Source organism: Rattus norvegicus, chromosome 1, assembly GCF_036323735.1.
Source record: "Rattus norvegicus strain BN/NHsdMcwi chromosome 1, GRCr8, whole genome shotgun sequence".
Lineage (NCBI taxonomy): Eukaryota > Metazoa > Chordata > Mammalia > Rodentia > Muridae > Rattus > Rattus norvegicus.
Window position 1 is genome coordinate 217,149,097 of NC_086019.1, and position 20,403 is coordinate 217,169,499.

Consider the following 20,403-nt stretch of genomic DNA (forward strand, 5'->3'; position numbering starts at 1 on the left):
TGATGGGGATTGCATTGAATCTGTAGATTGCTTTTGGTAAAATGGCCATTTTTACTATATTAATCCTGCCAATCCATGAGCATGGGAGATCTTTCCATCTTCTGAGGTCTTCTTCAATTTCTTTCCTCAGTGTCTTGAAGTTCTTATTGTACAGATCTTTTACTTGCTTGGTTAAAGTCACACCGAGGTACTTTATATTATTTGGGTCTATTATGAAGGGTGTCGTTTCCCTAATTTCTTTCTCGGCTTGTTTCCCTTTTATATAGAGGAAGGCAACTGATTTATTTGAGTTAATTTTATACCCAGCCACTTTGCTGAAGTTGTTTATCAGCTTTAGTAGTTCTCTGGTGGAACTTTTGGGATCACTTAAATATACTATCATGTCATCTGCAAATAGTGATATTTTGACCTCTTCTTTTCCGATCTGTATCCCCTTGATCTCCTTTTGTTGTCTGATTGCTCTGGCTAGAACTTCAAGAACTATATTGAATAAGTAGGGAGAGAGTGGGCAGCCTTGTCTAGTCCCTGATTTTAGTGGGATTGCTTCAAGTTTCTCTCCATTTAGTTTAATGTTAGCAACTGGTTTGCTGTATATGGCTTTTACTATGTTTAGGTATGGGCCTTGAATTCCTATTCTTTCCAGGACTTTTATCATGAAGGGGTGTTGAATTTTGTCAAATGCTTTCTCAGCATCTAATGAAATGATCATGTGGTTCTGTTCTTTCAGTTTGTTTATATAATGGATCACGTTGATGGTTTTCCGTATATTAAACCATCCCTGCATGCCTGGGATGAAGCCTACTTGATCATGGTGGATGATTGTTTTGATGTGCTCTTGAATTTGGTTTGCCAGAATTTTATTGAGTATTTTTGCGTCGATATTCATAAGGGAAATTGGTCTGAAGTTCTCTTTCTTTGTTGTGTCTTTCTGTGGTTTAGGTATAAGAGTAATTGTGGCTTCGTAGAAGGAATTCGGTAGGGCTCCATCTGTTTCAATTTTGTGGAATAGTTTGGATAATATTGGTATAAGGTCTTCTATGAAGGTTTGATAGAATTCTGCACTAAACCCGTCTGGACCTGGGCTCTTTTTGGTTGGGAGACCTTTAATGACTGCTTCTATTTCCTTAGGAGTTATGGGGTTGTTTAACTGGTTTATCTGTTCCTGATTTAACTTCGATACCTGGTATCTGTCTAGGAAATTGTCCATTTCCTGAAGATTTTCAAATTTTGTTGAATATAGGTTTTTATAGTAAGATCCGATGATTTTTTGAATTTCCTCTGAATCTGTAGTTATGTCTCCCTTTTCATTTCTGATTTTGTTAATTTGGACGCACTCTCTGTGTCCTCTCGTTAGTCTGGCTAAGGGTTTATCTATCTTGTTGATTTTCTCAAAGAACCAACTTTTGGTTCTGTTGATTCTTTCTATGGTCCTTTTTGTTTCTACTTGGTTGATTTCCGCTCTGAGTTTGATTATTTCCTGCCTTCTACTCCTCCTGGGTGTATTTGCTTCTTTTTGTTCTAGAGCTTTTAGGTGTGCTGTCAAGCTGCTGACATATGCTCTTTCCTGTTTCTTTCTGCAGGCACTCAGCGCTATGAGTTTTCCTCTTAGCACAGCTTTCATTGTGTCCCATAAGTTTGGGTATGTTGTATCTTCATTTTCATTAAATTCTAAAAAGTTTTTAATTTCTTTCTTTATTTCTTCCTTGACCAGGTTATCATTGAGTAGAGCATTGTTCAATTTCCACGTATAGGTGGGCATTCTTCCCTTATTGTTATTGAAGACCAGTTTTAGGCTGTGGTGGTCCGATAGCACGCATGGGATTATTTCTATCTTTCTGTACCTGTTGAGGCCCGTTTTTTGACCAATTATATGGTCAATTTTGGAGAAAGTACCATGAGGAGCTGAGAAGAAGGTATATCCTTTTGCTTTAGGATAGAATGTTCTATAAATATCCGTTAAGTCCATTTGGCTCATGACTTCTCTTAGTCTGTCGACATCACTGTTTACTTTCTGTTTCCATGATCTGTCCATTGATGAGAATGGTGTGTTGAAATCTCCCACTATTATTGTGTGAGGTGCAATGTGTGCTTTGAGCTTTAGTAAGGTTTCTTTTACGTATGTAGGTGCCCTTGTATTTGGGGCATAGATATTTAGGATTGAGAGTTCATCTTGGTGGATTTTTCCTTTGATGAATATGAAGTGTCCTTCCTTATCTTTTTTGATGACTTTTAGTTGGAAATTGATTTTATTTGATATTAGAATGGCTACTCCAGCTTGCTTCTTCTGACCATTTGCTTGGAAAGTTGTTTTCCAGCCTTTCACTCTGAGGTAGTGTCTGTCTTTGTCTCTGAGGTGTGTTTCCTGTAGGCAGCAGAATGCAGGGTCCTCGTTGCGTATCCAGTTTGTTAATCTATGTCTTTTTATTGGGGAGTTGAGGCCATTGATATTGAGAGATATTAAGGAATAGTGATTATTGTTTCCCTTTATATTCATATTTGGATGTGAGGTTATGTTTGTGTGCTTTCATTCTCTTTGTTTTGTTGCCAAGACGATTAGTTTCTTGCTTCTTCTAGGGTATAGCTTGCCTCCTTATGTTGGGCTTTACCATTTATTATCCTTTGTAGTGCTGGATTTGTAGAAAGATATTGTGTAAATTTGGTTTTGTCATGGAATATCTTGGTTTCTCCATCAATGTTAATTGAGAGTTTTGCTGGATACAGTAACCTGGGCTGGCATTTGTGTTCTCTTAGGGTCTGTATGACATCAGTCCAGGATCTTCTGGCCTTCATAGTTTCTGGCGAGAAGTCTGGTGTGATTCTGATAGGTCTCCCTTTATATGTTACTTGACCTTTTTCCCTTACTGCTTTTAATATTCTTTCTTTATTTTGTGCGTTTGGTGTTTTGACAATTATGTGACGGGAGGTGTTTCTTTTCTGGTCCAATCTATTTGGAGTTCTGTAGGCTTCTTGTATGTCTTTGGGTATCTCTTTTTTTAGGTTAGGGAAGTTTTCTTCTATGATTTTGTTGAAGATATTTACTGGTCCTTTGAGCTGGGAGTCTTCACTCTCTTCTATACCTATTATCCTTATGTTTGATCTTCTCATTGAGTCCTGGATTTCCTGTATGTTTTGGACCAGTAGCTTTTTCCACTTTACATTATCTTTGACAGTTGAGTCAATGATTTCTATGGAATCTTCTGCTCCTGAGATTCTCTCTTCCATCTCTTGTATTCTGTTGGTGAAGCTTGTATCTACAGCTCCTTGTCTCTTCTTTTGGTTTTCTATATCCAGGGTTGTTTCCATGTGTTCTTTCTTGATTGCTTCTATTTCCATTTTTAATTCCTTCAACTGTTTGATTGTGTTTTCCTGGAATTCTTTCAGGGATTTTTGCGATTCCTCTCTGTAGGCTTCTACTTGTTTATTAATGTTTTCCTGTGTTTCCCTAAGTGTGTTCATGTCTTTCTTGAAGTCCTCCAGCATCATGATCAAATATGATTTTGAAACTAGATCTTGCTTTTCTGGTGTGTTTGGATATTCCATGTTTGTTTTGGTGAGAGAATTGTGCTCCGATGATGCATTGTAGTCTTGGTTTCTGTTGCTTGGGTTCCTGCGCTTGCCTCTCGCCATCAGATTATCTCTAGTGTTACTTTGTTCTGCTATTTCTGACAGTGGCTAGACTGTCCTATAAGCCTGTGTGTCAGGAGTGCTGTAGACCTGTTTTCCTCTCTTTCAGTCAGTTATGGGGACAGAGTGTTCTGCTTTCGGGCATGTAGTTTTTCCTCTCTACAGGTCTTCAGCTGTTCCTGTGGGCCTGTGTCTTGAGTTCACCAGGCAGCTTTCTTGCAGCAGAAAATTTGGTCTTACCTGTGGTCCCGAGGCTCAGGTTCGCTCGTGGGGTGCTGCCCAGGGGCTCTCTGCAGCGGCAGCAACCAGGAAGACCTGTGCCGCCCCTTCCGGGAGTTTCAGTGCACCAGGGTTCCAGATGGTCTTTGGCTTTTTCCTCTGGCGTCTGAGATGTGTGTGCAGGGAGCAGTCTCTTCTGGTTTCCCAGGCTTGTCTGCCTCTCTGAAGGTTTAGCTCTTTCTATGACTTTTTAAAAATATTTTTTGGGTCCTTGACCTGGGAATCTTTCTCCTCCTCCTTCTTTTCGTCTTCTTCCTCCTTTTCCCATTATTCTTAGGTTTTGTTTTGTTTTTTTTTTCATGACTCATATTTTCTGAATGTTTTGTGTCAGGAATCTTTTCGATTTAACTTTTTCTTTGACAGATGTATCATTTTTTCTATCATATCTTTCATGCTTGAGATTCTCTCTTCCATCTCTTATATTCTGTTGATGCTGCTGCATGTATAGCTCCTGTTTGCTTATCTAGATTTGCCATCTTCAGGGTTTTCTCAGTTTGTGTTTTCTATTCCTTTTGCTTTTGTTTTCAGATCTTGAACAGTTTTGTTCATTTCCTTCACCTCTTTGTTTATTTTTCTCAGCTCTCTTGGTTTAAGGGTTTTATTAATTTTCTCCCATTGTTTAGTAATGTTTTCCTGGATTTCTTTTTTTCCCATATTTTTTTAATTGGCTATTTTACTTATTTACCTTTCAAATGTTACTCCCCTTTTCACTTTCCCCTCCACAACCTCCCTTTTCCCTCCTCTCCCCTTGCTTCTATGAAGGTGCTCCTCCACTCATCCACAGTGTCCTAGCACTCCACCTCAGTGTCCTAGCATTCCCCTATACTGGGTCATTGAGCCTCCAAAGGACCAAGAGGCTTCCCTCCCATTGATGCCAGAAAAGGCATTCTTCTGCTACATATCCAGCTGGAGCCATGGGTCCCTCCATGTATTCTCTTTGGTTGGTCTTTCAGTACTTGGGGGCTTTGGGAGGTCTGGTTGATTGATATTGTTGTTCTTCCTATGGGGTTGCAAACCCCTTCAGCTCCTTCAGTCCTTACCCTAACTCCTCCATTGGGGTCCCCGCACTCAATCCAATGTTTGGCTGTGAGCATCCACATCTGTATTGGTCAGGCTTTGACAGAGCCTCTCTTTCCTGGATTTCTTTGAGGGATTTATTCATTTCCTTTTTAAAGACTTCTATCATCTCCATAAAATTGGTTTTTAGGTTATTTTCTTGTGCTTCAGTTGTGTTGGAATATCTAGGGCTTGCTGTAGTAGGATAGCTGGGCTCTGGTGGTCCCATATATTGTCTTGCCTGTTGTTGACTGTGTTCTTATGCTGTCCTCTAGGCATCTGGGTTTGGGGTAATTATAGGTTTAGGTGTCAATTTCTGGGTTTATTTTTGTTAGATGGATTTTTTCTCTTGGTTCCTGTTTCCTTTATGATCTTCTTGCCTGAGACAACTGTGGTTATGATTACTGTCATGTCCTCAGGTTCAGCAGGGTGTCAACACTGGGGTTTTGATGGCCTGCATGATCTCTGAGATTTTGGGTGCTACCATTGCATTGGGATTTGGGGGTTTTGAGAAGTAGTGAGGCCTATGGAGTTCCAGGTACTGGCATGGCCTCTGGTTGAGCAGAGACTGTCTAGGATTCTGGGTACTAGTGTAGCTTCTGGGGTTCTGGATACCAGTGTGGCTTCTGGGGTTCCAGGTACCTGCATGGGTTCTGGGTTCTGGGTACTGGCATGGTCTCCCATAGAGTAGTGGATTTCTTCCAGAGTTATGGACTGGGGCATGGAGATGAGGGAGGGCATATTATAAGGGAGACTGGGTGGGCTCTAAAGAGTGTTGTTGGGCTATGGGTGGTGTCATATCTGGGATTTCAAGTACCAGCATAGTGTTCAAAAGAGCAGTAGGCTTCTGCTGGAGTTGTGGGCCAGAGGGTATGGAGATGGAGAAGGGATGATGTTGGAAAAACAGCTCCACTAGAAATTTTGACAACTGATATCTCAATATTGCTGATCCATCCCTCCTTGTTGAAAACTGAACCCCCTAACTTATATTTGCTTCCTTATACATGACACCTGAAGCCATACCAACAGACTTTACATGGTCTGTCTTATAGGCTGAATTATTTATATATCCCTAAAAGTCATATATTAAAACTCAGCTTACCAAACTCAATGGTGCCATTGAACAAAGATACCAGCAATTTTAGGGGTTGACCCTCTCTAGGGTCTTCCAAATTCTATGATTCCTTACTATAGCCAGAAGCCCCCACTGCCCTTTAACAGCCCTACTCAAATGCCGCCTCCTCAGCTAGTCTCATGCTTTGTCTTCATTACCTCTTGTTGCATAGAGTGCAACATGAATATGACAGACTCAATCATATCCATCTTTGTGTTTCTCCTGTGTTTTCTTCCTCTGCATTCTGTCCTGAATTAGCAAAAATAAAGGTTTTCCTTCCTCTTTCTTCTCCTCCTCCTCCTCCTTCTGAGGCCAGTAGTTTGCTTATCTGTGAGGTCAGGATCTATGTCATATTTACATATACCACAAATAGAGCCTTGGGCATTTCTGATGCTCAATATGTATTTATTAAATGACTGAATGACTGACAGGGAAGTTCGGATGATGAAATAGCCATTTCTCTATCCCCAAAGCTCCTGTAGGCAGGGGTCACATAAATGTCTGTACACCAAGGCTGCTGTACACCATACAGATGCATGTGTCCTGGTAGGACATCTTTGTTTAAATCCATTTCAATCTCCAATCTTCTTTTAATAGAGATTTTTCCAGGGTGAGTTGAAGCAAGAGTCCACAATTTAGGCCATAAGAAAGACATTTCCCCAAGTTTGTCAGGAAAAGAAGACCCTGGCTCACAGAAGTCTAGGTAAGAGAGGATGTCACTTGGTCTCAACAAAGGATTCTTCTACAATCTTCAGCTTCACTTATCTGGAGTCTCGAATTGCATCGGAATAACTTGGTATTGGGTTGGGTGGTTCTGGGAAGACCACCGTGTTTGTTGCATAGACATTAGGAATGACCACATCTACCTGAAAAACAAGAGCACACAGCAGGAATACTAAGGGTAGATATGTCCTCTAGAGGTTGGTTGCTGGAAACCTACACTCCAGCATGGTGCTGCTGAGGTGATGGAACCTGTAGGAGGTGAGGTCTGGTAGATGGCGAACAGGCTTTGGGTACCACTTTCATAAGTGGATTTATGCTTGACTCAGGGAGAGGGCTAGGTAAGAGGATATTGTAACAAAGCAAGGCCATCCCACATGTCTCAACCTTTCAAAACCAGAGCTCTGTTCCCTTCCTTCTCCTCTGTGTTATAACTCAGGCAGAGAAAGCCACTGCTCAGACCCTGGGGCAATGTTTAGGTACTCCAGTCACTGGAGCTGAGAGGCAGGTAAACCTCTTTATTTTATAAGTTTCCCAGCCTAGTGATAACAACAGAAAGTAGACTGAGGTACCCCAGTAATAAAGACTCATTAAAGACAAACACTGAGACCAATAGATATTGTCCCACTTTCTCCTCTGTAGCTGAAATGAAATCCACAGAGACCCTGTTAGTTTTCCATCAACTTGGAGTATATTACTACCCACAAAGGAGCCCCAGGACTCACATTGTTATATCGACAGCAGGCCACCTGGCAGCCAAAGTGGGAGGACACACTTGCAATGCTGAGCTCCAAGAGGCAGAAGATGAGCAGTACACAAGAAATAGCCACACCTGTACTCTGAAATCAGAAGAAATCTGGAGGGCATCAGTGCTGGGCTAGGAGTTTGATGAGACTCTGCAATGGACCATCTGTGTGGCCATGGCAAAGTCTCCCTCCATGAACCTTATGGGGCAAATGTTTCCCAGGTTTTTGTGAGGCTAAAGTATGGGTGGAAAATGGTTATTTTATCATCCATTGCAACACACTTTATGGGAAGGATGTTCACAGGTTAAATGGGTTGTGTGGAGAATACACCTGACCTTGCATATCAACGAAATTAGGTTGGATGTCATGATGAAGAGTTGTTTGAGGAGGCTGACAGGGGCTGGGGCAGGTGAAGGAGGCGAGGAGAGTTTGTGGGGTGAGGATGTGGTCCATGGTCCAAAGCTGCCTATTTATCTCAGGATCACTGTAGTTGATGAGTACAAGATTAGTGCTGAGGCCTAAACTGGTGTGTTTTGTTAGTGTAAAATACACCTGTGTGTCAAATGAAAATATTCCTGACCTTACTATGTCTGAACCAAATGTGGCTCTACCTCTCATCTCTCTCACATCTTCTAAGTCCTACATTAGCAAGAATCCTTCCTCCCTTGGTAGCAGTGTACACATTTCCCCTCCTTTTGTCACAGGCCTATGCGGTGGGTTGCAGCCTCCTTCCTTCCTCCAAAACCTTAAGACCTGCTGTCTATTCTGCTACATGAGCCTGCATTATCCCAAAACTCTCTTCCATGCTTCTGTTTGTCTGTCTGTCTGTCTGTCTGCCTGCCTGCCTGTCTGTCTGTGTAGTAATAACTCTTCCAAGACGCCCTCATCCCCTGAGACCTAGAGCTGATCTCCACTTTAGTGGTTGAAGTCAACAAAGAACCTGGTGCAGAGCCTGTCTCTATAGAACAGACCTCTCTCCCTCAGTCATCATGTCTTTTAATAGTGTATGCTAATTAAAAAATCAAAATCAAAATTAGTTGCATTTTTCAATGTGACAGGAGGAGAATTTGAAATCCTATATGCACCCCATGCTCTATTTCTCTTCCAAGGTGCTGGTTGTAGTACAGGGCGCAGGGACAGCTGTGTTCATTTAGTTACTGTTTTCTGTGGATGCTAAATATCTGCTGTGTGCGACAGGAACTGTATATCCAGTGAAGCCTGAAAGTCCATCTGGCTCTGCAGAAAAAACTTGTTAGGGCCTGGCAATCCTAGCCTCCCCTGTTGAGGGCTTGTTGCAGAGCCTGATCTTGTGTACATCCTGACATTTGCAAGAAAATGAATGCAAGTAGAAGCCATTATGTTAAGAGAAATATGCAGGATTCAGAAAGATGAGTGGTGCATGTTTTCTCTCTTATGTGGAACCTTGATTTGTGTGTGTGTGTGTGTGTGTGTGTGTGTGTGTATTTTGTAAGTCACAACACTAAAAGAGAAATCATGAGAAAGGAGGGAAATGTCTCAAAGGAGGTGGGGGATGGAGAGATGTTTCTGTGGTTGATATCACTGGCTGCTTTTGCTGAAGGCCTGGCTTCAGGTCCCAGCACCCACATGGTGGCTCATAACTATCTGTTTTTAAAGATTTACTTATTCTATATATATGAGTACATATGTTTATATGAGTCCACTGTCACTCTCTTCAGACACACCAGAAGAGGGCACCGGATCCCATTACAGATGGTTGTGAGCCACATGTGGTTGCTGGGAATTGAACTCAGGACCTCTGGAAGAGAAGTCAGTGTTCTTAACCACTGAGCCATCTCTCCAGCTCATAACTATCTGTAACTCCAGTTCCAGGGCATTCATAGGTTTCTTTGACCTCCATGGGAACCAGGTATACATGTGGAGTACACAGATGTACATGTACACAAACACTTGTATACACAGAATAAAATAAATAAATAAATAAATAAATAAATAATTAAAAATAAAAAAAAGCAAGCAGAAGCTGGGACTAATTTGGGGGGAAGAAAGGGAAGCAATTGGAGGTGAAGGGAGCAGTTGAGAACAGAGGATGACAGGTATGTGTCATGATAAAACTTTGTACAGTAACCTAAAAATATAAACAAGAGAGCTTTCAAAGGAGGGGAAAAGTGGTTTTTGAACCCTGGTCTACATAGCTGTCAGGAAAGCTGAGATGGTGGACGGCTGCCAGTGAATTGGCAACTGGTATTTCTGCATCATCATGTTTGAGTTTTCCAGTGCTACAAGGCACGGAGCTATTTTATAAAGGCAGTAAAAGCTAAGGAAAGGACACCACTGAGGACTTTAAACCCTGCTCTGGTCCCAAGAGCACTTCCTTTTCTTCCAGTGCTAAGTGGGAAGGCTTGGTTGCCAGGCCCTTTCTAGCATGATCTGAACATAGCTCAATAAAGGCAGAGCCTTTGTTTAAGGACACTCACCACGCCGTAGTCATGATAAGGGTAGTAGTCAGGGTAGACATATCCTCCTGAGATACTGATGTCTGTGATGAAGAGAATGATGCCCACTGCAGAACAGATGGCACTGAAGATGTTCAAGCCCACACTGCCGTTCAGCTGGAGGAGACACACAGGGTCATGATGGTAGGGGAAGATGAGTTGAGCTGAGACCTGCAGGTTCAGCAAGCATTCTTTTCCCATTTGTACTGTGTTAAAATAGACCACACACAGTCTTTACCACTGGAACCATTTATAAAAGTTGTAGTTCAGTAGTGTGCAACACTTTATGTACACAGAGCTATGTCAAGATATATTAATCTTCCCTTTCTGGGTATTTTCCAACAGAGCTCATCTAATTGTAGGAACCTTGATCACTAGGAGACAGTTACACTGGGTAACCTGCTCATCAAGAAAGCAGAGCTATTATATTGGTCCATATCTAGGGAAGCACAAAGTACTCTGTCCTTGTCAGTCTTCAGAGTTCAGATTCTGGATTTCTTAATGAAGGGGCTGCTGGGGCCTATACTGGCATCCCAGGAATGACTGGAAGCCTGATTGCTCTACAAGCTATGGACATATTCAGTTCCTTGTTTTGTGTGGTCGGTCCTGGGCTCTGTGGAGCTTAGTTTCTGCTCCTGTGAGGGCCTCCTATGCAAGCTGGTCAGTCCTCTCTCTCTTTCCTCCCATTCTGGCACCTTAAGAGTGGCAGCAGCCTTGTTCTTTCCCTATACGAGGTGTGTGTGTGTGTGTGTGTGTGTGTGTGTGTGTGTGTGTGTCCTGTATGCAAGAGTTAGCATGCATGAAAGTGTCCTAGGTGTTAGTGGTGCAGAAGTAACAGGAGGATTGTTTGTCAATCCTTTTCCCCACTCTGACACTATGGGTCCCTGGCTGTGACACACAGCCTCAGAATGTGACTTACCAGGCAAGGTGAATTGGGCTGAGTTTCTGCCGCCACTGAGAGAGATCCTGAAATGATAAACTTGTGGGACAAGATTGGGAACTTACCAAGGGTTAGGCAGCAGGGTACCCTTCCTTCCTTAGGAATCTGGTTCTGAGAGTACATCTATTCTCTCACACATAGAGTGACTTATGGAGACCCCAGATCTATAATGGCAGAGAATGTATGTGCTCATTTGCTAAGGGACAGGGCAGGGGTGGGATAATCAGGATTTTAGAATTCACCAGAACAGGTTTGAAATTTTGGTTTGAGACGTAAGTGATATTTGGTGAGTTATGAACTCGTCTAAGCTTTATTTCCTCAGATGAGAAAAGTGAACATTTATATCTTTTTAGACATCATTGTTAAAGCTTATGCCTCACATTTACTGGGCCTTGTTCATAGTAGTCAATTGACGTTAGCTCATTTCCTGCTGTTTGTTTACACATGCTCACCATCTGTTGCTTTCCAGGTTTTATCTCAGCCTTTGTGAGGTGTGGGGCTCTGGAGGGAAGAGGGAAGGAGTGCTGATTCCACTGCTGTGTTCAGAGGAAAGCTCAGCATTGGTCCTTGCCTGCTGCACGGCTGCATGGGTTCTGTTCCATCACTTAGATAATGAACGCAAATCTCTGATACCCAGCATCATGTGAGAGGAGAATTTCTTGCCAATACTGGTGATCTGTAGGCAATGTGGCTGAGGGATCACTTGCCCTTGTTTGCCCAGTGTCCTAGCAGTGGTGGTCTGAGAGAGCATCAGCTAAGATGTTGGGTTCTACTTGAGGTGCTTTAAGAAATGGTTCTGTTGGGGGAAACATTCATACATTTGCTTACCATTCATTGATTTAAAGCACACAATCTTAGTATTTCCAGTATATTAATAGAGTTGTACAATCTAAGTTGAGAACATTTTCCCAGCCTTTAATGTCTGAGCCATCTCTCTAGCCCAGTTGAGAACATTTTCATCATCTTATCCCCAGTAATAATTTTCTTTCCTTCATCCACAAGAAGTATTTTTCTTAAACTTTGAGTAATGGTCCACCTAATAATACTGTAATTTGCTTTATAAAGATGGAGAAAATCTGTATGCCATTTTCTTCAGCCATGTAGCCCCTAGTAAGATGCCATGCTCCAGCAAATACCTCCTCATCCATGCTCATACAAGAAGCCATTATTAAACTAAGTGGGTCAAAAAATAACTACCATGAAAGTAAGAGATGAACTACTGGGGGAAAGGAGGGTCAGGAGGAGTGAGAAGAGGAATAAAAGAGGGCAATGGAGGTAAGTGTGATCATAACATATGTAAAAATTTAAAAATGAAGTCAATTTAAAAATATGGACAGGATGAGGCTTATGGGTTTTAAATAACTCACTCAAGATCACCAAGCAAGGGTCAAAGCTCTTGAGGTCAAACCCAGGTAACTTAGCTTCAGGCTCAATGTCTTAGCTTCCCTGTCTTCCTCCTTGGGGCAGATGCATTACTATCTACAATGTGAACTTATCTGAGTTGCTTCCCTTCCAAGAAAAATGTCTTTCTTTTTTTTTTTTGTCAGTGGAGAAACAAGTTCCAGTTTCACAGATATTCCTTTATAGAGATGTGCTAGGGAGGAAGGAAGGGAAGAAAGTTGAATTTTCATGTTTTTTTTTGTTAGTCCCCTGGAGGTGTCAAAGAAGGTGCACCTTTGTTCTGAAGGAGGGCATTTGTAATTGTTAGGAATTGGAAAGATGGAGTTAAGAAAGTGACAAAGACCAACAGCAAACAAAAACAAGAGACCAGAAGTCATAATGGAGAAGGTTGTGAGCTAAAGGCCCCCCCACCCCCCCCAGGGCACTTGAAATGTCAGGCACTTCCTGGTTCTAGCAAACTCTAAGAGGAATCTAAGGTGACACAGTAAACTAGTGAGAAGGGAATGACATTATGAGATGTTTCAACACAGGTCTAATCTCTAGAGAGTTGTGGGGGTGGAGGGGGATTGAGTTCCAAGTCTAGGGCAGTTCAGAGTCTAAGGAAATTGTAGCCTGGGACTATGAGTCATGGGTCAGAACAAGTTATTTGAAGGATACATCCTTATGATACTGCATGCTGGTGAGGCTGCAGTATGGCAGTGTGCTAGTCCATTTTATTATTACTGTATGGGAGAGGCTGGCATTGCTTGACTTCTTAGGTTATCCTGGAGTTTGGATAATTATGGGAAACCTTGTATTTGAATCACAGGGAGGTGAGGGAAAAACAAAAAAAGAGAGGAAGTTGGTTGGAGGGGGTCAGAGCAGGGTGTGTGTGTGTGTGTGTGTGTGTGTGTGTGTGTGTGTGTGTGTGTGTGTTGGGGAGGTACCAGGAAAAGGATGAGAGAGTCCAAAGGCAATAAACCAGCATGGTGGAAGAACTGTAGGATTTTTGTAGAGTCACAGATCACCTTGAGAATCTAAAGAAAGCCATGGACCTTTTCAGAAAACTAATGCTTAGCTATCGTGCTAGATATTCCACCAAAATGGCCTCTTACTCTTGAGCCACAAACTCTACTGACTATTGAGGAAAAATGTTTTTGGAGCTCAGTCTTCCATGTTTCTGTTGTACAATGCCTGAAAGCCTAGCCTCAGTATTGTTCTTTCTCTCTCTCTCTCTCTCCCCTTCCTTTCTTTCTTCCTTCATTCCTCCCTCCCTCTCTTTCTTTCCTTCCTTCCTTCCTTTCCTTCTGTCCTTTCTTTCTTTCTTTCTGGTTTTTTTTTTTTTTTTGAGTTAGGGTTTCTCTTTGTTACCATGGAACCGGCTCTGGAGACCAGGCTGGCCTCAAACTCTCAAGCCACCACTGCATGGCTGGTATAGTTTTCTTTGTGAGTGAAATGTTTCTGTGTTGAACCTAGAAGAAATACCTTGGTCTTTGGTGGCTTCAGCCTTGTAGGGCTATAGCTTGATCTGTCATCATCGGTTTCATATTTTCAAAGATCTAACCCCAGAACCTCGGAGTGTAACTGTAGACAGGGTTTTATTATGTAGCTCTGGTTAGCATGGAGATCACTATATAGAACAGCCTGGTCTTGAACTCATAGAGGTCCTGCTTCTGCCTCCAGAGTGCTGGAGTTGTGTGTTCTATTATGCCCAATCATTAGCGTTCTTTTTTTTTTTTTTTGGAGCTGGGGACCCAACCTAGGGCCTTGCGCTTGTTAGGCGCTCTACCACTGAGTTAAATCCCCAACCCCTCATTAGCATTCTTATGAGTGGAGGTTAGCAATAAACATGACTTGACTAGAAATTATCATGTTAAATGAAGTAACTCAAAACCTAAAAGGTGAATACCACATGATTTCTCTCAGAGGTAGATTGTGGTGTGTGTAAGTGCATGTGTGTGTGTGTGCGTGTGTGTGTGTGCGTGCGTGTGTGTGTGTGTGTGTGTGTGTGTGTGTTGTGAGTCATGAGAAGAGATCATAAGGTTGATGATAAATGAGAGTGGCAGAATACATGCGACACGAAAGCAGAAGTGTGATGGGTTGTAAACCTGACATTGCCTAGACCATGTGGGAAGACAGTCTCAATGAGGGATTATTTACATTTGTTTGTCCTGGGGGAGGATTATCTTAACTAAGTTAATTGATATGGGGAGCAAAAAGTCACTGTGGGGCAGCACCATTCCTTACACAGGGAATCCTGACTGTGGAAGAGCTGAGAAATTGAGTTGAGCACAAGCAAGTGAGCACACACGCATTCATTTCTCTCTGCTCTTGACGATGGCTATGACATGACGAGCCATTCCAAGTTCCCACTACCTTGACTTCTCTGCAATAAAGGGCTGAAGCCTGCAATTGTAAACCAAAACAAATCCCTTTTTCTCTTTTGTTCTTTTGGCAGAGTATTTTATTACAGCAACAGAGATAAAACTAAAACAGTGAGGTACTGAGGGAAGGAAGGCGTCAAAATGGGAGGGAAGCTGGAGAACAAGGGAAGAGAGAAGGCACATAAGAACAAAAAAGACTGAAAGTGCAACAATAAACCCATTATTTTGTATGCTAACTTAAAACAACAACAACAACAACAACAACAACAACAACAACAACAACAAGATTGAGACATGAGGTAGGCACAAATACAAAGGGAAGATACCAGGGGAAGATGGCTGGCTGAGAGGTAAGAGAGACCTCAGTGGTGACTACCAGTTGCCCTGCTGGTCTTGGACTTCTAGCCTTCAGAACTGGGAGATAGCACATTTCCACAGTCGGGAGCTGTCCATCCTATAACACTTTGTCCGTCCCAACCCCATTCTCCAACTAAGCCATTTGGGCAAGCACCTCCAGATTCCCAAGCAGTTTGGCAAAGTTGCTCAGAGCGTCAGACTGGAGATACTCACCCAGATGCCTCCCCAGAAGGGGAAACCTCCATAGAGGGAGACAGGTGTATAGAGGCTGAAGAGGTTGGTGATCATGATGGAGCCCAGGCCGATGTGCACCAGGCCAATCAGGATCTGGATGGCCTGTCAGGAGAGCCACAAGCTGAAATCTTTACCTCTGAGCCCTGATCTTGCCTTTTCTTTGTATCTCCTTTATATTCTAATACCCATTTGGTTTCCCTGTCTAAAAGATAATGTGAGAAACAATAAAACTAAAATTTAAGTCATCCTCACTCCCCAACAGAAAGCATTCATTTTGGCATAACCTTCTATTATTTTTCTTTTTTTTTTCTTTTTTTTTTTTTTTTTTTTTTTGGTTCTTTTTTTCGGAGCTGGGGACCGAACCCAGGGCCTTGCGCTTCCTAGGCAAGCGCTCTACCACTGAGCTAAATCCCCAACCCCTATTATTTTTCTAACATGTATTTTTGGTAACAAAGAAATGGTATCTCTGCACATTAGCATATTCTTGGGATGTTAAATTGTGAGCCTGTGAGAGAGCTTGCGTCTTTATCAGTCATTCTCCATCTTATCTTTTTCTGAGACAGGCACTCTCACCAAACCTGCAGTTCACCAATTGACTAACATGGGTGGGCAGCAATCTTCAAGGGTCCTCTTGTCTCTGCCTCCCGAGGTATTATAGGCTCGCACTGTTGTACCTGGCTTTTACATGATTATCTGGGATCTGAATTCAGGTCCTTACATCAACATGGCAAGTACGTTGCTACCTTACCCACTTCCCTACTCACTAGCTGTCTTTTAAAATATTCTCTAAGGGTTTCCTAAAGGCTCTGGGGAAAGTTAAAACACTGATGTTGGACAGGTAAGGTGACCTCTAGGTTTTTAAATTATACACAGCCTTGTGTTCAGCATCCTTGTATGTAATTATTTTGCCTGCATCTTTTCCTTGCCTCATAGATTCAATTTTATCTTTCTTCACTCTTTAGAAATTCAATGTTCTAGTCTCTCTGAATATGACCTTATATGAATATAGGTATATTGCTGATGTCAGGAGTCAAGATGACTCATATTGTGTTAGATAGGGTGATCCGCAATCCAATATTACCAATATCATTACAAAAAAAGTCATGAAAATCCAGGATTCTGAATCTAAGGTCTATCTCAAAAACCATCATAAAACATAACAGCCATCGGAGAACTATAGTGGTATTGCAGCAAGCCAAGGCATTGCTAGAAATTGGGAGAAAGATCTGGAAGAGATCATTCTTTCAGGCCTTCAGAGGGAGTATGACCTTGACAGACTTTGAACTTAGTTATCTATTACCCATAACTGAGAGGCAATGCGTTTCTGTTGCTCTTGACCATCAGTTCATGGAACTTTGTTTTAGCAGCCGTATGAAGCTAATATAGATACAGCTCTCTCTCTCTCTCTCTCTCTCTCTCTCTCTCTCTGTATATGTGTGTGTGTGTTTCCTGCAGACATGGTATAAAAAGCATATATTATTTTCTTAAGTTCATTCTAAAAGTATATTAATAACTACCTTGGAGTAAGACCCAATCATCACACAACCATTTCCACAACATTCTGTTTGTTATAAGTATAACACAGTGGCTTGACCAATGTGCTGTCACCTTGACACAGCCTATAATCATGTGGGAAGACAGTATTAATAAGGAAGTGTCTGGATTAGGTTAGATGGTGGGAATGCCTGAGGGGGATTGTCTCCATCACTGATTCCTGTAGGAAGACCTAGATCATTGTGGGCATCATTATTACCTAGACAGCAATCCTGAACTATATAAGATAGAAGAAAGCCAGATGAGAGCAAGAAGACCCTGTATATGTGTTTGTTTTCCTCTGCTCTTGACCGAGAATGTGATGTAACTTGCTACAAATTCCTGTTTTGACTTTCTTGCTAACCTGGAACTTTAAGTAAAACCAACTTCTTCCTTCCACCTGTTGCTTTTCCTCAGAGTATTTTCCACAGCAACAGAAACAAAACTACAGTAGATCAGTTTCCTCCATCCTTCAGTGTCTACAAGTCATGCTGCACCAATAAATATAGGCCCCACATTTCCTGTGCATACTGGTATATTTGGAGGATAAAGTCTCAGAAACAAACCATTGGGTACATATATCTCTATCTATCTATCTATCTATCTATCTATCTATCTATCTATCTATCTATCTACCTACCTACCTACCTACCTACCTACCTATATCCTCTTTTTAGACTCCCCACAAGCAAGATTAGAGCATGAGAACATAGGCAGTCTGGATTAGAATCACTGCCTGTCATTCATGGGCTGTGCAATGAAATGGGGTCCTTTGTGCCCTTCAGGTCAGCTTTTCAGGCATTGCTGATTGTCTAGCTGCTTCCCTCCGTTTTTGCTTTGATTCAGTAATCCTGGACTTCTTGACACCTTTCGGAAACTTTGTCTTTGTTGGACTTTCTTTCTTCCTAAGACATAGGAAGCAAATGCTTAGAAGCAAAAGGTACTGCATCCAAAAATACTTTTTTGGCTGCTTTTTGAAAAAATTACTCTTTGTCCCTAAATTCCCAAATCAGAAGCTATAAGGCCATACACTGAGGCTCCTTGTAAGGAAGAGATTTTCAACAGACTTGGGTTTGACTAAGCCAGCCCCACCTGTTTCGTTTGAAATTTCTTTTCTTTCTTTTTAAAATGTATGTACGTATGTATGTGTACATGTATATGTATTTATAAATGTGTGTATGTTCGTGCACAGGTATGGGTGTGTGGTTCCTTAGGCACTGTGTATCTTGTGTGTGTGTGTGTGTGTGTGTGTGTGTATGTGTGTGTGTGTGTGTGTGTGTATGTGTACATGTATGATGAGGCCAACATCTACCTTGGTTATCATTCTCCAGGAACCCTTTAAATTTTTTTTTTGAGTCAGGGTCTCCCACCAGCCTGGAACTTCCCAAGTAAGCTAGGCTGGGCAGGCAGAGAGCTGTAGAATCTACCTGTCTTTAACTTCCTGGGTCTGGGATTACAAGTTTGCATTGCCACAGTTTATGTAAGGTGGGCCCTGGGGAGGGCACTCAGCTTGCTAGCAGTGAACTAAACACTTTACTCACAGAACCATTCTATTCCCTGGCCCCTTATTTGGAATTTCTAGTAGTCTGCCTCGAGCCCCTGTTTCCCTCTGTCTGCAGCATGTGGTCTCTGGCTCACGCAGTGGATTCTTACTTACCCCTAGGACTTGGCCCTTTTTCAAGACTCTCTGGGCAGGTGGTTCAGTCATGGCTGGCACCAAACCAGGTAGGTTACCAGGAATCACATGGACTTGAGGCTGGTTGCTGGGATAAAGAGGCACCTGAGGCATGGTTCCTGGGACCACAGGATAACTGTTGTGGGGTGCCACCACATATACAGAATTGGCCACGGGGCCCTGTGAAGTAACTGTATTCATGCTGATGAAAAAAAAAACATAATGGAATCACTCATCATTTATATACTTGTGTTTACATTTTAAAAAAAACTTCAAAAGGCTGGGGAGATAACTCAGTCAGTAGCCACTTGCTCAACAAACATTAGGATATGACTTTGGATCCCCAGCACCTTTTGTAAAAGGCCAAGTGTAGGGCCAGTGAGACGACTCAGCAGGTAAAATCACTTCTGCCTGGTGACTTGAGTTTGGACCCTGAAACTCACATGGTGGAAAGAGAGAACCAATTCACAAAATTTGTTCTCTAATATCCAAGAACATTTAATGGCACTTGTGTAGCCATACACATTAAGTAAATAAAATACATTAACAATAATCAATAATAATACAAACAAGTCTATTGTTATTGTCTTTATTGCCAAGTGCACCTGTGGGGCAGGAGAGATGGGGGGAGGAAGACCTGTGGTCTCCATATACATGTATGTACACATGCATGCACACACACACACACACACACACACACACACACACACACACACACGCTCAGGACATTTGTCTGGGCAATTCAACCCCATATACTTGTTAACCCCATCTTAGAGACAATGTTAACCTTCCATTACAGGGCTTGTTGAGAATGTCAGGCAACCAATGCTTTACAAATGCCTTTCTTTCAGTTTTAACCTGTCCCATTGATGAAAAAAGTAAAGCCCAGAGAGGTTAGGTACTACCGGAAGACAGGTTGTGCTTTTTCCTTCTTTGCATGTCTCCTGTTTTGATCCTGTTTTGCATAACATTGAAATTATCTGATTCCAGAGTACCACAAGTAAAAAGACTCTTGGGAAACATTGAGCTCAATTCTCTTAGATTTTGGAAAAGGAAACAGTGTGAGAGTAGTGTTGACTACATATTTCATACTAGTGTCATATATATATATATATTAGAAAAATGGAGGTCATTGCATTCAAGGGAACTCTATTGTCAGTATTGTGCGTGCGTGTGTGTGTGCATGTGTGTGTCTTTCATGTCACAGACTTGGAGGTCAGAGGATAGCTGGTGGAAGTTGATTTTATCCTTCCATCCTGTGGGTCCCAGCATTAACCCATACCCAGTGAGTTTGTATGCCTTTAAAAGTTCCACTCTGTTTTTGGAACAAACACAGTAATATGAGCACAATACACCCTTCCAATGTTTTTCATCCGGCACACCTTTCTACCTTCTTTCATCCACTTACATTCCCCACGTCTCATTTGACACAAACCCATTATCTCCATTTCTCAGCAATTCATACAAACACTTGATCATGTACACTCACCTTACTGTGCCTGGTTGCCAAATAAGTCTCTCTTGCTCCTGTTCCCAGTCTCTGCTGTAGAAGATTTATTTTCTGAGAGAGAATGACTGCGCCCTGTGCAGTAGGGTGGTTCATTTAGAATGATCCAAAGTCCTCTCCACTTCTTTCCTGGGTAAGGCCTTGGGTCAGAAGCTGCTCAGAGCTTCCACACCCACATTTGCTTCCTGTTTTAGTCACGAAACCAATTAAATACAGTTCAATTTGTCAAGGGTTTTAAGGTGCCTGAATGGAGAGATGAGGTTGTGCTGGGTACTCTAGGAGACAAAAGAATGACTTGGACGTTTGGGGCTGGATGTACTGAGCTAAAATAGAGGACAGGTTGACTCAGTTTCACAGCAAAGAGATAAATAATCTCAGGA

At 42.1% G+C, this 20,403-nt stretch overlaps 1 protein-coding gene across 1 annotated transcript; it reads right to left on the reverse strand.

Annotated features, from left to right (window-relative positions):
* Nucleotides 1-6,460: 6,460 nt before the first annotated feature.
* Ms4a8 (membrane spanning 4-domains A8) lies at nt 6,461-20,055 on the reverse strand. Its single transcript, NM_001108519.1, has 7 exons — nt 20,006-20,055; nt 18,499-18,718; nt 15,288-15,410; nt 10,933-10,992; nt 9,996-10,130; nt 7,519-7,632; nt 6,461-6,939 (listed from the first exon to the last, which is right to left on the reverse strand). Exons 2-7 carry the CDS (start codon nt 18,715-18,717, stop codon nt 6,835-6,837), a joined length of 756 nt encoding a protein of 251 aa, NP_001101989.1. The 5' UTR covers nt 18,718; nt 20,006-20,055; the 3' UTR covers nt 6,461-6,834.
* Nucleotides 20,056-20,403: the final 348 nt, after the last annotated feature.